The sequence below is a fragment of the Cibotium barometz genome, chromosome 54 (assembly GCF_041138505.1).
Source record: "Cibotium barometz isolate CiBa-2024 chromosome 54, ASM4113850v1, whole genome shotgun sequence".
In the NCBI taxonomy this organism is placed as follows: Eukaryota; Viridiplantae; Streptophyta; class Polypodiopsida; order Cyatheales; family Cibotiaceae; genus Cibotium; species Cibotium barometz.
Window position 1 is genome coordinate 17,030,183 of NC_141099.1, and position 16,019 is coordinate 17,046,201.

Consider the following 16,019-nt stretch of genomic DNA (forward strand, 5'->3'; position numbering starts at 1 on the left):
GGTTGTAGAGAAGTAAGAATAAAGAAGAAAATTCAGCCATCCATCTCTCTCTTATGTGCTTCTCTATTCTTTTGTGTGTATGTGAAGAAGAAAGCTTACAAGGAGCTCTTACCCTCTCTCTTTCGCATTCTTCTCATGGTATCAAAGTGCCAGTTTATGTAACGAGCTCAAAAGGTAAGGAAGAAGAAAACAAAGGAAGCGGTACACGGGTAAGGGTAACTCCATCTCTTTCCCTTTGATTTAGAAGCAAATCTCTATTGGTAGTAGCGGCTAATCAAGGACATCAGTAGTAGGCACACAACAACAGAAGGGACACTATCACATCTTGGGGAGCCCACTATAAAGAAGCAAAATCATAGTGTATATTGTTTTTAAGGGGCAAAGGACCTTATTATTGTTATTTTGGCCACTTGTAGCCATTTTCAACCTTTTTTTAGCCCTATGTAAGGTTTTCGTAGACACTCTGTGAAGTGTCGAGATAAAGTGACAATTTTTACCTATGTTCATATGCATGTTTCACACATATTGGTATGTACATGGAGATTTCAGGATCTACACATGTATAGTAGATATATGTTGATGTGTGATTGGTTCACATAAAGTGGCTACATAACATGTTTACAATATCAATGGTAATTGTATAGCAAATGTGATTGGTTCACATAAAGTGGCTACATAACATATTTACAATACTACTTGTAATTATGTATAGCAAATGTATGTTAATGTATGATTGGTTCACATAAAGTGGCTACATAACATGTTTACAATACCGATGCTTGTAATTATGAATGTATCTATCTACTGTGTCAAAATTTTGAGTCAGTCAGTGTATTAATGGAGAGGGCAGAGTTAGACTGAGTCAGATGAGTCTAGAGGATGATATCTAGTCTGTCTGAGTTGAGAGGGACCAATTTGAAGCTGGGTATGATAGTTTGGGAACTATTAGACCCAGCGGTCAGGAGTCAGAAAGCCTAGTTAGCTTGAAGTGTTTCCAAGGCAGCTACCTACAGGTCAGCTACAACAAGTAGGGGTTTTATTAAGGTTGATCCTAGTTGGGCTGAAGCGTTTTGAGAGAATGGAGGTATCAAAGGACACTAGAGGATGAGTCTACTGCATCAGTTGTCTAGTCAGAAAGGTGTCAGCCCAGCAGAGGGCAGCTCACTGGCCTAGAGAGGCTCTAAGGGTCAGATCTTGAGTTTCGATGATGTAGGAGGAAGGTGGGAGAGCCTGGAGGACATTTTCTTGATTGTGGCAAAGAGGAGGATTTTTGTGTCAGACTTCAATTTGTTCTGGATCAGTTGGAATTATTCATGTCAGGCTGATGATCAGAGGAGGGTCAACAAAGGGAGCAGGAATCCATTGGGGTTGTGGATATAAGGTCAACTGACCTAAGAGAACAGCAGAGGATTCTGGAGGACCTGTTTCTGACTGGGAACTAGTGGAGGATTTATGGGATCAATTAGTGATAATGGAGAGGACAGATTCAGATTGAGTCAGATGAGTGTCAGATCTTGTCAATTGTATATCTAGAGGATGATATCTAGTCTGACTGAGTTGAGAGGGACCAATTCGAAGCTGGGTCTAACAGCATGGAGATTGTCAGACCCAGTTGTCAGGAGTCAGAAAGCCTAGTGAGCTTGAAGTATTTCTGAGGCAGCATGGGTCAGCTATACCAGCAAAGGTTTTATTGAGGTGGATCCTGGTTGGGCTTAAGTGTTTTGAGAGAATGGAGGTGTCAAAGAACACTTGAGGGGAAGAATTCTCAGTCTACTGCATCACTTTTCTCTATTATGTCAGCCAGGTCTGGATCAGTCAAGTCCAGTTAGTAAGGTGGGCAACTGGTTGGCCCAAAGAGGCTCTAAGGGTCATATCTTGAGTTTAAATGATGTACAGGGAAGGTTGGAGAGCATGGAGGACATTTTCTTGACTGTGGCAAAGGGGAGGATTTTTTTGTTAGCAGACTTCAGTTTGTTCTGGATTAGCTAGAGTTATTCATGTTGCTGATGACAAGAGGAGGGTCAGAAAAGGGAGCAAGAAGCCATTAGGGTTGTGGATATGACCTTAGAGGAAAGCAGGGGATTTTGGAGGACCTGTACAAGTGAATAGGGTGTGTGCGGGAACAAGCCCTTGGCTAGAGGCTGTAAAAGAGAATCTGTAAATGTGAGAAAACCTGTGAAAAGGTGAGAAGAATCTACTGGGAGAGAATAAAGGGTAGCATGAGAAGATTTAGGAGGTGTGGAGATATTTTGGGAGAGGTGGAGAGAATCAAGAAAAAGAGGTGGAGTGAATCAAGGAGAAATCAGTGGGATTAGATGCTTGGATGTAAACTCTATAAATTGAGGCATTGGCCTAATGAGAATTTGCTGGTTTTTGATTATCCATGCCTACATTAAGCTATTAGTTAATTACATCTTAATTATTATATAATCTCTTTGTTAATGATGTTGATTCTAGCATTTGATCCACCATAGCTCATCACATTGCTGTAATTTTAACATGGTATCAAAGCCAAGCCTAGAATCCATCAATTTGTGAGCTCATCACTAATTACATCTTAATTATTATATAATCTCTTTGTTAATGATGTTGATTCTAGCATTTGATCCACCATAGCTCATCACATTGCTGTAATTTTAACATGGTATCAAAGCCAAGCCTAGAATCCATCAATTTGTGAGCCCATTATCTTGCTAATCACCTAGCTAATTATGATTAGTAGAAAATTAATATTTTCACCTCTTTTTCAACTAACCTCTGCACTCCCAGCTAGTGGAGGAGCTCCCTCTCCTTGTAGACTCAACATTAGCTCAAATGCTTCTAACCCAACATAGCTAACTCAGTGGTGCTCCAGCCAAGTGAATTAGCGCAGCAAACCGCCAACCACAGCTCCCGATTTTCGTAGATCTGCAGGCGCCGTTTTTCTGAGGAAAATTGACATCTTGTCTTCTCCAGGTGCAGTGGGTCTAATTCCTCTTAGCCCCGAGGGTTTTCAAGCATGCTCTACAAGCTGGTGAAGATAAGTTTGTGGTAATCATCATTTTGCATTTAACCCTTGGTTAATGCCTGCAAATCACACTCAAATTCAAGATTATTCACAGTCAGAGTTGCATTTGGGAATGTGCATAAGAATGAATGCTATATGCATTATGTATTGGGGACATTACATCAGTGTAAAAATGGGATCAGACACACTGCCCTTGTCCAGAATAAGGCAAGAGGTAAAACCTCCCACATAGATTTGGGTTTGCATTGCATAATGATACAAGATAAACATCAAAAGCCCAAAAGAACTGTCAACAAAACATTTAAACATGTTGCTCACATGGAGCAAGAAGAACTGACGGACAAGCTCATGGCCCCAGCCATGAAAGAAGAAGAACATCTCTTTCCAAGAGGAGGATCCACACCAAGAAGAAAAGCTAAAGGAAGCATTGAAGGAAGACATGGACGCGTGAAGAGAAGCTGCCACAACAAGAAGACTGAAAGAAGAGGAAGACACGGACGCGTGAAGAGAAGCTGTCTCAACGACAAGAAGACTGAAGACAAGAGAAGATGTGAGGCTCCAAAGAGTGAGGAGCCATGTGAAAATCTCAGAGAGAGAGAGAGAGAGAGAGAGAGAGAGAGAGAGAGAGAGACCCCACAACCCAATGTAACCTGCCCCAACAGAATAAAACCACCTCTAAGCCACCGATGATGTAGGCCATGTGGTAGATGTATGTGTGAGCACTTTAGTCAAGGTCACGGGCACTTGTACTAGCCTTGGACACATAGAGAGAGAGACTATCAAGGACTATGAGTTTAGGGACTTGAGGCACTGGTCACGGACTATCAAGTAAGAGAGAAACTTGGTATAGGGTCCAGGTGTGCTAAGATTGTTCACTTGAGGGGAGGTGTGCTAGGCACTGGTCGTGGACTATCAAGTAAGAGGGAAACTTGGTATAGGGTCCAAGTGTGCTAGGAGTATTCACTTGAGGGGAGGTGTTGAAATATACAAGTGAATAGGGTGTGTGCGGGAACAAGCCCTTGGCTAGAGGTTGTAAAAGAGAATCTGTAAATGTGAGAGAACCTATGAAAAGGTGAGAAGAATCTACTGGGAGAGAATAAAGGGTAGCATGAGAAGATTTAGGAGGTGTGGAGATATTATGGGAGAGGTGGAGAGAATCAAGCAAAAGAGATAGAGTGAATCAAGGAGAAATCAGTGGGATTCGATGCTTGGATGTAAACTCTATAAATTGAGGCATTGGCCTAATGAGAATTTGCTGGTTTTTGATTATCCATGCCTACATTAAGCTATTAGTTAATTACTCGCTCTTAATTATTTTCTAATCTCTTTGTTGTTAATGATGTTGATTCTAGCATTTGATCCACCATAGCTCATCACATTGCTGTAATTTTAACAAACTAGTGGAGTATTTCGGAGGCAGAGTCATCCCTTTCAATGTCAGTTGAAGGTGATTTTGGTGAGCTGGAAGTCAATTGAGGTCAGGAGAGGTTTCTGGGTGAAAGATCAGAGGTTTTGGAGGTGAAGACTGACCTAAGAGGATAGCTGGAGGAGGCAGCTTGACCAGATAGGGAGGTTGCGAGGGTGTTGAAGTGTCCAAAGGAGTCAACTGGAAGGCTGAGGACAGGAGCTAGGCTGGTTGGTGCCCTTGGAACTGGGATCCTCGTGTCCCCCAGTTTTAATCCCACTATGTCTTCTTCTTATGTGCCTGTTGGTGGTGTAGTAGAGACCATCACCCGGAGACCACACAACATGTTTTGGATTATTGCTAGAAAGCAAGATGAGGTGTGGAAAACCCTATAGGGAAGTCGGCAGATGAGGATGTCCCTGCACCTGGTTTTTGGGGTCATTTTTGTTATCCTAGTGGTACAGTGGAGAGTTTTATATGGTTTCGCAACTCCACCAATATACACTCATGGGCTATGGATACGTCCCAAGTCTTGGGGCCACCCTCTCCCTGCGTGTGGCCGATTACCACGAGGACAAGTCTCACCAACGTTAACATTGAACACCCTCTCCCTGCGTGTGGCCGATTACCACGAGGACAAGTCTCACCAACGTTAACATTGAAGATCTTCGTGTAAGTAGTTTTATTTTGGAAAGAGGAAGCTCAACATCCAATAATCAGAGAGATCACCACACCACTCCAAGGTCAGTCAGTGTGCATCCTAAATATAGAGACGACAGGGTGGTTCGATGGAGGGAGAAGTTAACTAAAGAGTTCAATGAAAAAATAGAAAAGGTAAAATTCACTTAGCTCTAGTGGTTCAGGAAGCAATCATCTTATGCAATGAATCACACGTAATTTATGTCAGCATATAGAGGGATTGCGCGCCAAGGGTGTGAAGTATTTGGTAAAGATTTCGGAGCTTCCTGTTGCACTTGTGAGTACTTTCAAAAGCGGGAGAGCAAATACTTTACTTATGTGCCTTGTAAACACATTTACTTTGTGTTTCTGCAAGTGCTCAACTTGGATACAAGACTCATTTCTTCATGCATCAAGCTGCTTTGTCTAAGGTGGAACTATTCTAGGCCCTATTAGGACGCATGTCTCACACCACCTTGACAATATGCCGTGATGCTAAATGGGACAGCATAATTCCCTATAGAAAAGGATAATCAGGACAACTGAAGTAAGTTCTGGGTTTGGGCAATTTGTCCATTGTTTGGTCATTTAAAACTATCATAGACTACTTATGCAAAGAGTGTATTGATGATAAATGAGCCTTGTTTTGTCGTGATCCACAAAAGTGAATTTTGGATTTTTGCAATATGACTCTAGCTACTTTGGAGCTCTAAAAAATTGCTTATGTGGGGACTCGGGAGGAATATGAAGACAAATGAGAGTTTTATTGTAGTGTTGGATCTAGGTTTGTTTGTTTGTTTGATGGTGTAGTGTCCCATTGGTAGATTGCTTCACATCTCTGTCTTACGCTTGTGATATATTTGTAGCTTGCATATGTTAAGCGTAACAATGAAGCCAAAAAGATGATATTTCTTTATGCTTGCTTGATGAGAAAGTTGTGTTCCGTTGGCTTCTTTATTTTAACACGAAAAATGCATGTTTTAATATTATCATTGGAAAATCTGAATACTGGATTTTTGCACTCGCTCGGAGATGTTTCATGCTTGGTTTCGGTTGCTCGGAGTATGTTCATCCTCATGCTTTGGCATACAATTGGGTGTGACAACCTTGTTAACCATAAAAATGGGTTAACAGTCCTCTTAACTATCCTACGTCAAAGCCAATATTTCAATCTCTCCATGGACTTCACATCAGGAACAAAAATTGCATCCTTATCATGTAGGGGGACCGAGGGAGTGTGGAGGGGACCGAGGGAGGGGGAGGGAATCGGGATTACTACGTGTAGGGGGAGGGGACCGAGGGAGTGTGGAGGGAATTGGGATTACTACGTATATCATTTTTTTCCCCAAAGGTTACATACTTAACCAATCATTATCAAGTAGTTTCATGGAATCTTAGGTTGATTTTCCTTCCATTTTTTTAAAATTCATAAATTAGCATAAGCCACTTTTGTGGCTCAATTACATGACTAGTATTAAAAATTACATTTTTGGAGTTATATTCTATATTGTGCACATTTCTTTGAGAATGCCAAAATTTGATTAATGGGATTGCTTTTATATTTTATTATTTGCTTCTAAAATTTCATAGACATTGTGATCTAAAGATTAATAGTATGATGTTGTCAAATACTATGTTACAAAGTATTGAAAAAAAAGTCATGATCATTGTATTCTCTTCACTTGAGTTTGTACATAAACCCACACAGATTATGTTGAATAGTTAGATTTGAAAATTCATCATACAAAGTATCATACATATTACTTAGTAAACATTAAAATGATTTTGGTTATAATATAACAAGAGGATTTGACATAGCCCTTTACCATAATGAACAAGGAATAATAAGCTCTATATTGATAAAATCAAAGCCTTTTAATGATATGACAAAACCATAAACTATAATCAAAAGGCAAATAAGGTTGCAAGAAACTTTGGCAAGCTTATCCACATTCATGTACATTATTACATATGGCACAAGAGAATAAGGCATGTAAATATGATGAAAATTATGTAAACCAAGAGGATTGTTGATGGTTGTCCGGCCCATTTTCTAAGGGAGGTTGATATCCATTGATAAATTGTGTAAAATGCATAATGTTTAAGAGATCTTTGTGTAAAAGTACAAGTTACATCATGTGTTCAAGACTCCACTTCTCCTACGAGCATGGCACGTATAAAGGCTCCAATTTAAAACGTCTCAATGTGTTCAAGACTCCCCCTTCTACAGGCATGGCACGTATAAAGGCTCCAAGTAAAATTGTCTCAATGTAATGCATCAAAATTGTATTGTAACAAGGCAGAATGTCCATCTGTATTATGGCATGGAATGGCACGTATAAAGGCTCATATAGCATGAACCCGTTTGCATGAGTAAGAATAGTGAAAAAAGAGTAGTATGCTAGAAAGTATCTAATTTAGTAAGTGGTTGTTCTTAGAATAATTGTCTTGCCATGCTACATAACAAAATTTCACATCAAATTGTGTACTATAGACTTCTAAACAATTCTAAAATGATTTGAAGACACCTACTAAAATGACTTGTAGACTACCTTGAATTTATTTAATTCATAAAGTTGTGTTATACATAGAGTGTAGTAATAAAGTTTTGTACAAAAAAAACATAAAATTTTATTGAAGAGCAAAAAGAGAATTAAGAATAATGGCATTGACACCATACACTTTAGAGTCAAAGCATGCCAAGCTATATTTATTAACACCATTGAATGAGTCAAAGTGTGCCAAGAGTCCAAAATGTAATACTTAATAAGTATACCATGTGCATTTTTAGTGTACATTGTATACTCAATGTGGGCTCTTATATAAACAACACGGTTGATCAATGTGGGTAGGATTTTTTTGTCTATGCGTGTGTGAGATGATGACAATAATCATGAAAATGTAGTTGGTATGAAAAAATGCATGAAAAAAACAAAAATTGGTTCATGCTTGCAAAAGTGCTTTTCTAAAAACAGAGTACAACCCCATTTTTAGAAAATATTGCCTAGTTGATTGAAACCTCTCTCTCTCTCTCTCTCTCTCTCTCTCTCTCTCTCTCTCACGCATGCGCACGTGCACACACATAATATCTAACCCCCATGATTTCAAGGACATTGGATTACATTGACCCATTGAGGGGTGCTTTTAGCCATTGGTGGATGATGTCCGTCACATTCCACTTTCATGCTCTTGATCAATTTTCCAGGTTATGTATCATCACAAATCATGTGCTTGAACAGTCCCAATTACTATATATATTAGTAACAAACTTTGCCGTGACTATAACAATTTACACCCAATATCTACCCTACATATCAGGCTGCCCACATTTACCGTCATCAGCTAGCGCGAAGGCACTGGCATAGGCTATCAACGTCATTGTCCTCTTTATGGTTCTACCTTTTCATATGCTCAAGATGCCAACAAAGTCAATATGATACACCAGCTGCCTTCCACCTGGAGGACAAATGATACATAACATGTCCTACAGCTGAGCTAAAGGAGCATGGTGACTTACAACCTAGATATGCCATGCATCTGGATCCAGACCATAACTTTGCCGCAACTTAAAGTTTTTGCTCGTGCCCATAACTCTGAGCACAAGCTCTACCAAAGGAACTTGGTACTAGTCACTTTCAGAAGCTCCACATTTGCATTAGGATTCATATAAGGGGGCTATAATGAGGGCCAAAGATTGGTGGCCCTCTTATCCCAGTTTGAGGCACGCCTGGGCACCGTCGCTAAGAAGGGCTTCAACAGCCCAATACTGGCCCCCTTCCTTGCTCTTCAGGAGCAGCAACAACTGCGTACACTTATTGGAACGGTTATACCTCCTAGAGTGCTTGGAGAATTGCTGGACTTCGACCTGACAACAGGCACCCATGAAATCAACAATAATCTGCATCTCTTAGTCCATCCTATTGAAGTTATAATACTCAGTGCTCAATGATAAGAATTTATGGTTTCAGGAGTGGCTTCTTCCAATTTCTAGGTCACTCCCAGATAAAGACAATCAGTCATGCTTCTTTTTTCCCGGACATGGGCCAACAACCAGACCTCCATGATCACACTTGTGCTAGCAGATCAAACTGAGCTGCACTCCCATGATGCAGGCAAGTATAGCTGTACTCCCATGATTCATGATCAAAAACTAACCTTAGAATCACATATGCGTTGCATAAACAAAAATGTACCAAGCGGGACACATGTAGTAAAGAGGAAATAGTATTAGCCAGTCATGTGTGTACTTGTGAGGAAAATTGGCCTCATAAATCACACAAATTTCGCCACAAAAATGCACAAGTGGCGAAATTTGTGCATTTTTGTGGCAAGCAAAAATGCACTTGTGAAAACCCCTATACTGCATACACAAGAATTTCAAGGTGGAACACACATGAAGGGACTTGCTCTAGCTAAGCAATCAACCATAACGAGTCACTGATGCTGCTGCAAATGCTGCTGCAGAACAGCCTACCAAGCTGTAAGAGCACATCAACACATTCAGAACCTAGAACCTGTGAACCATCTCTCAGGAGTCCCATACCATGCAGAAACCCCCTTGACTGTACCGCAATTGACATATTGGCTTGGCCAATGGCTTGGCAAAAGACACATTGATTAGGTCTGTCAGCTGACTTTTACTGCTATGTACATCAATCTAATATTTGAGGACAAACCTCCAAGATAACACCTCTTGAAATGCCTCACTCAAAACATCTCTAGATGACCATGGCAGGAAAAACCTCACCCAGTTAGAGCTGATGCTGCTGCTAAGGAGCTTTCGTAATGATTGTTCCCATAACTAACCAAATTCTGCACTGTTTGCACTGCTGTATCTGCTTTATTTAGCATGGTATAACACTCCTGAGATGTTGCAAAGGCGCTTACATGATTGTTGTCCCCAAAATTTGCCACACTATAGCCCAAAGACATTCCTTCCACAGATTCTTTGAAAGGAAGAGCACTCTCGACTACTTGTTGAGAAGCCAGGGAATCAAAGCTCTGTTCTGCTCCTGGCAATCTTTGCGAATGCCCGCCTGCAAGAATCCGAGCAAGGGACTTCGTGCGGCACACAAGCTTCTCTGACCCCTCCTGAGAGGAAACCGCCTTGAGTGCTTTCCGCTTGATTGCTAATTTGTTGAGATTGGGCTTCTTAATATTGTTGTGAATGACAGTGCCTTTTGCACCAAGGGAGGGGGGCCCTACAATTTTCTTCCTGCAATAATCCTTATCAAGGGGTCTAGGTATAATAAAAGAAAATTGGCTTAGCTTTACACCTGCATTGACATATTCAGGATGCTCTGACAAAAAACTGAGATAAAATAAGTCAGAATTTTTCTTTTTTCAAATTAAAAAAGGTGTGATCATAATATAAGTCTTGCAGAATCATGGATAGCATACTCTTAGCATACAACCTGAAATGAAAAACGGCTGTTTAAAGCTCTTACCGCTCTACCTCCGGCATAGACCGTAGTCTCCTTCCTGATGGAGCCACATAGTATCTGCAGACAATGATGATTGTGAGCATCTTTAGATGCCTTGACATGTCAAACGAATTGCACACTATCTAGCACCTACTCCTTACACCCTGCCATAATCCCCACAACCAGTGTTCATTTAAAAAAAACTGCAAACTAATACAGTGAACATGCAAGATTCTCATTTTTTTCAATTTCAAAAAGTCTACAAAATTGAAGGCAACTTAGTTCTAATTTGCTCAAAAAACTGTGAAATTCAAATATAACCCTGTAAGATTTTGTGATCATAAGTTCTATGATCTGTTGAGGAAAGTGTTTTCTGTGGACAATGCTTCACATGGTTTCAATATTCCCCGCTATATCCTAGGGGTTACAAGCCCCCAACTCTTGATAGGGAAGCTATGTCATGTGCACAGTGTGTATCTACCGTGTGCTACACGCACACAAGACTAGCTTCGAGGTTTGGGGAAGCTTGGAGCTAGGCAGGCTGATTGGCGAGCTGAGTTAGGGATAGACTAATAGGCGGGCACCCAAGTATGGACGGGCGGGCGCCCAAGTGTGGATGCTCGATGACCGGCCAAGAGCCTATAAAAGGGTGGCCAAGGTTAGTCATTAGTTTATAGAGTCTCGCATGTCTTTGTGAGAGCTCTATGGTCAGGAGCCTGAATCTAGTGCAGACGTGCACCCGCTTCATGCAGCCGAGGCCGGCAGCAGTCTCGAGGCCCGCGAGGGTAGCTTCGTGGCGGTATGGGACGTCACGAGGTAGAGATTGGTCGGTGCGTCCATCTAGTTAGCTCAGCTCGTGGCTCGGTGGGGACAGCCAAGACTTGTGGGCTTGCCCACGACTGTCAAGGTTGGGAGGTGAGTCAGGCCTGCACCCCCTTCACATTTGCTTGGTTTTGTTTGCAGGTTTCGAGTCTTGTACCAAGAGCGTTCTACGAGGTGATCCCATGGGGATTTGACAAGCTATAAGTTCAAAGCTCATAGAGGACACCCATCCCCCTTCGGCGAGGGGTTTCTCATGCTAATGTGCGTACCATGCAAGTAGGCACAACGGTGTAATTGCCACACCCATATTAGTGTCGAATCAAAAAATTGTCAGGCAGGTCAACTGCCGGAACTGATCATGCCTGTTGCTAGGCCTTGGGAAATGATCTGAGAGCTTACTGAGGTACTGGGTCTGCGTACCTACCCTCAGGGACTGCTTCCTCTAGCTTCGCTTGTTGCAAACTACTCCATCTACTACCCTATTGCATCCTTCTTGCTGAAACTATGCACCTTCGAACATAGCTTAGTGGGCAGAGCATGAATGCTCTGATACCAATGTTGCATGTGCGGAAGCCTTGCTGTACTGATCCACAGTCCTAAGCATGATTAAGAACATTGATGCCAATTAACACAAGATTAAGATAGAGGAGAGAGAAGAAGAGAGAGTATTTGGTGTCAGGTTTTCTTTACTACTATGGTACAAAAAGGTAACTGATGCTTGAACATGATTCAGGCTTGTGGTCAGCCTATGGGCTGATCCTTAGCCCTTCTACTTATGCTCTACTACTGCCATGGATGAATGATGGCTGACTAAATGACTTGTTTTATGCTGAAATTGATGCAATGCTTATATATGTGAAGAAGGCTGCAGTTGGCCAGTATTTACTGCTGTCGGCCACTTTATCTGGACAAATAAACAAGAATGTTGCTTTAACTGCTGTGTTTGCTGACTGGGCTGTCCAAACCTGCTGGCCCCTTAGCTGACTGTTGTATGGAGCCCCTGCTGCCAGCCGACAGGCCCCATACCCCCTTCATGGGCTGTCATGCTGATGCTGATGTAGATGATGATGCTGATGTTGATGACCATGCTGATGATGATGATGATGTAGACAATGCTGCTACACTGATGATGATGGTTCTAATGTCAATGTTGACCTAAATACTTGTCCCAACTGCTACACTAATCAAGGATTAAGCCAGTTCATGCCGAAGATTAGCCATGGCATGGGCGTGCACGTGACATCCCTTAGCTTAATCACTGCCTTTATTGGCAGATACTTGAAAGAGTAGTACCCCACTGTAGTACTCTGGTGAGTGAGTGTGACTTTCCTTGATAGCTATCAACTTGGGGGACTGTCCACACTTGTTTAGAGTTGGGAAGGCTCCACCTTGCCCTTCCCCCTTACTTGTAGAGTGCAGCTTCACATGGAGTGGCTATGGGAGGCCACCCCTTTATCCATCTAACTGCCGGTTCTGTGCCAGGCTTTACATCACCTTAGCTGCTTGCTTCAGTTCGTCCTGTCCATTTTGTTGCCTTCTTTGTGTGCTAGGCTTTACATCACCTCGGCTTTCTTTTCACCAGTGCCCTCATTAGCCTTACTACTCTGCTTCTACTTCATGATCTGGCTTCTTCAATTCCAGGAGAACAGTTTGTGGCACATCTTGAAGCATGTCTGGTAGTGTATTGAGTCCTGCTTCTTATACAAAGGCACCTTCCTACCAGTTGATTGGTTCTTCCACTCTTTCCTGCTCTTCTTAGCTTCGTATTAACATTTCTAGCTTTTGATTCAGCCTTGTCATTGTTTGCAGGTGTTTCTTCAGATCTTCATTTTCTTCTATGACCTGCTTACTGCTTTTATCTCCTGTGTAACTTGTTCTACTGCCCGTTGCCTTTCCTGGATCTGTTTGGTCTTCTGATGGTGTTCCTGCATTTGCCTTCGTAAATTTATTATTTTTTCATGGTATTTAATGGCTTCTTCCAGGAATCTGTATCTTTCCCTTTGGGCTATGGTTATGAGAACTTTCATCACCATCAATTCCACGGTCAGGCATTGAATAATGCCTATTTGAAACCGTTTCCAATACTTCTCCTGTGCTTATCTAAGCACCCCTGCCAGAATTAGGATCTCTTGTTCCAAAAACTGGATCAACCTGCCTTTATTCTCCAACAGATTGAACTCGTTTAGTTCCTCATGAGAATCTCTTACTGCCCAACTCTGGGCACATTGTTTTGGCTAGGGATTTCTTACAATCATGCTTTGTTCTAGCCATAGATCTCAATTGTTAACCTGGCTCTTAAGACGTGAGCCTGTGTGCATGAATCTCCCGCTTTTGGAAGTACAAATTACATCCTTAGCTTTTTGGCTGTGGAACCTTCTCAGGGTATAAAGGCTTACTACACCAAGAAAACCCTTCTCCTCCCTCGTCATTGCCCTCCCCCTGACTAAAGAGGCTTTCAATGTGTATATGGGCTTTCAACAAACAAAAACATCTTTAAACCACTGCAAAGGAAGAGCTTAATGGTGTAACACTGACTCAAACTCTTGAGAAGAGTAAGCCCGTCCTGATCAGGAACAAATGCATGACACATGCTTATACAAGATCGGGAAATACATGCATGCAAATGCCTATACAAGATCGGGAAATACATGACACATGCCTATACTAGAAACCGAGTTGCTTCCTACTGCAGCCTCACTAGACACATGCATTGTGCATGTCCACTTAATGCACATTGCATAACTCCTGAACTAATTGAAAGCAAAACCTGGCATTTTTCAAAGACACAGCAGGCAGTTCAAAACACTCATCTCTCAGACACACATTAAGATGGAGGAGAAAGACATACACATCTGCAAACTTGGAAGCCCCTGCCGCGCGGATAACAAGTAGACGCTCCCATCCATCTGGAGCTAGGGGGATATTAGGCCTGTCAATGGCCCAGAGGTGGCTCATATCCTGAGATACATCTGATGTATCGTCACAGGAGGCGTTGGGACGCCAACTGGCCATACTGCTGCAGAAGAAAGGCTTTTCTAAAACAGACTGCCGTATCTCTTCATACTGCTCCTTGGTGGGGATCAATCTCCACTTCATGCACCGGGCGCACTGCACAGTAAAGGCTCCAACAGAGGGCAGAACCCGGGGAGGCTCTATGGTTTTAAGCTCCTTTTTTCCATAATTGCCATAGCCTGCGCCAGCACTGGCCCCCACGGCCCCAGAACCATCCCTGAGATGCTCCTGCATGGAAATATCTTCCCTGTTGCTGTTAGTGAGAAGGAGAGGCTCTGTTCGCATAACTTCATGTGCAGTTGAGGAGCTCGATTTCACATTCTGTCCATAATCGTCTCCTCTCGCCATAGCCTTCCCAAACTCGCTCATTTCTTCTGTGGCAAGAGTTGTTGCCAAGCCTGAAGAAGGAACTATACCTAGCTCCTCAAGTGCACTAACGCATAGATTCGTCAAGCCAGCCGTTGTTCACCTGTCCAGAACAGTGCCGACAGGCGATAAACTTAGCAACATGTCATGTTTAGGGCTACTTAACGAACGAAGCATGGAATCATGCCATGTTTAGGGCGAGTTAGCAAACGATGCTGTGGCGACCTATCCAGAGCTCGTCGTTTAACTACTAGTCCATCCTACAAAGTCAGATGTGCAGCAGAACATGCGTCTCACAAGCTGAAGTTTGCCAAATGTGGAAGCAAGATCGTAGTGACAGGAGAACGAAGACCTTCTTATGGAAACAAGAATCGCTGCAGAGAAGCTGAATACGAACAGCCATGGAAAACAGAACAAACCTGGTGAAGAACAGAAGAAACGATCGGAGCTCGGGCTTCTCTGTTGACTGCGCAATGATCGGAACTCGGCAACTTTGCAAAGCCTTCTTTGATGACTGCAAACCCTAGCGTTCGCAGAGATTACACAGAAGGTCGTCTTCTACGTTTGCGAAATTTGGCTATGTCAGAGATGAGACAGCAGGCCTTCTTCTGAGTTTGAAGCTTCGGCTATGCCCAGATCATCGGTGGCAGGTCTATTTGCAAGCTTTGGCGATGGAAATATATATGCCGTTTTCAAGCTTTGAGTATGGCGACATTACCTGTTAAACAGCTTTGTTGTAATGGTGATAATTTATGATGATGACGACGATGATGTGGCTGACTTGGACATTGCGCCGCCAGTTTAGAGCGTGTTCCCACGGACATCAAGGGCATCCGGTGGCAGTGCCCCAACCTGTATTTTTTTTTTTAACTTCAGTTTTTTTTCAAAGAATCTCTCTTAAGAGCAAACAATTTACACTTGGATCCGTAGGTGGACTTAATTGGTCCAACTAGGATACGAGCTATGTTTGGTATTGGTTCAACTGAGGATACGAGCTAGAGGTGGTTGTCGTCTCTGGGCCGGCGAGGTTTTGCATCACCATATCGGTTTGAGGCGATAGTCGGTGTGGCAAGGCGAGGTGAGAGGAGTGTTGGGTTCAACCTATGTTGATGGAGTGTATTTGAGTGTATTTGGAAGATGAGGATTGAAACGTCGAGATGATAGGGGTATCTTCGTCTTCAAGGGTATGATGGTAATTTCTTCATCATGGAGCGCAAGGGTTGCAGTACTCTTTCATCATGAGCCTCCCTTTGTTATGTATGTGAACATTTGTCTTTACTGATTCCCAAGCTCTTTTCTACAAAAT

General features: G+C 42.4%; 1 protein-coding gene across 3 annotated transcripts; it reads right to left on the reverse strand.

Moving 5' to 3' along the window:
• Positions 1–9,296: 9,296 nt before the first annotated feature.
• LOC147607902 (uncharacterized) lies at positions 9,297–15,441 on the reverse strand. 3 transcript variants are annotated; one of them, XM_086789879.1, is made up of 5 exons: positions 15,133–15,441; positions 14,674–14,816; positions 14,184–14,643; positions 10,538–10,591; positions 9,297–10,401 (listed from the first exon to the last, which is right to left on the reverse strand). In XM_086789879.1, the coding sequence occupies exons 2-5, from the start codon at positions 14,714–14,716 to the stop codon at positions 9,834–9,836; spliced, it is 1,125 nt and encodes a 374-aa protein (XP_086646005.1). In that variant the 5' UTR covers positions 14,717–14,816; positions 15,133–15,441; the 3' UTR covers positions 9,297–9,833. The 3 variants fall into 3 exon arrangements, with proteins under 3 accessions (XP_086646005.1, XP_086646003.1, XP_086646004.1); XM_086789877.1 differs by having other exon boundaries at positions 14,184–14,816; XM_086789878.1 differs by lacking the exon at positions 15,133–15,441 and adding an exon at positions 15,066–15,130 and having other exon boundaries at positions 14,184–14,816.
• Between the last annotated feature and the right edge of the window lie 578 nt (positions 15,442–16,019).

What these genes read in the sequence shown, in the direction of transcription:
- LOC147607902 (XM_086789877.1), bottom strand. Translation starts at nt 14,716, where the DNA reads ATGAGCGAGTTTGGGAAGGCTATGGCGAGAGGAGACGATTATGGACAG. An exon ending in GCTTCCAAGTTTGCAGATGT is followed by an intron (nt 10,592 to 14,183) that starts GTATGTCTTTCT and finishes CATTGTCTGCAG; the next exon opens with ATACTATGTGGCTCCATCAG. An exon ending in TCTATGCCGGAGGTAGAGCG is followed by an intron (nt 10,402 to 10,537) that starts GTAAGAGCTTTA and finishes ATTTTATCTCAG; the next exon opens with TTTTTTGTCAGAGCATCCTG.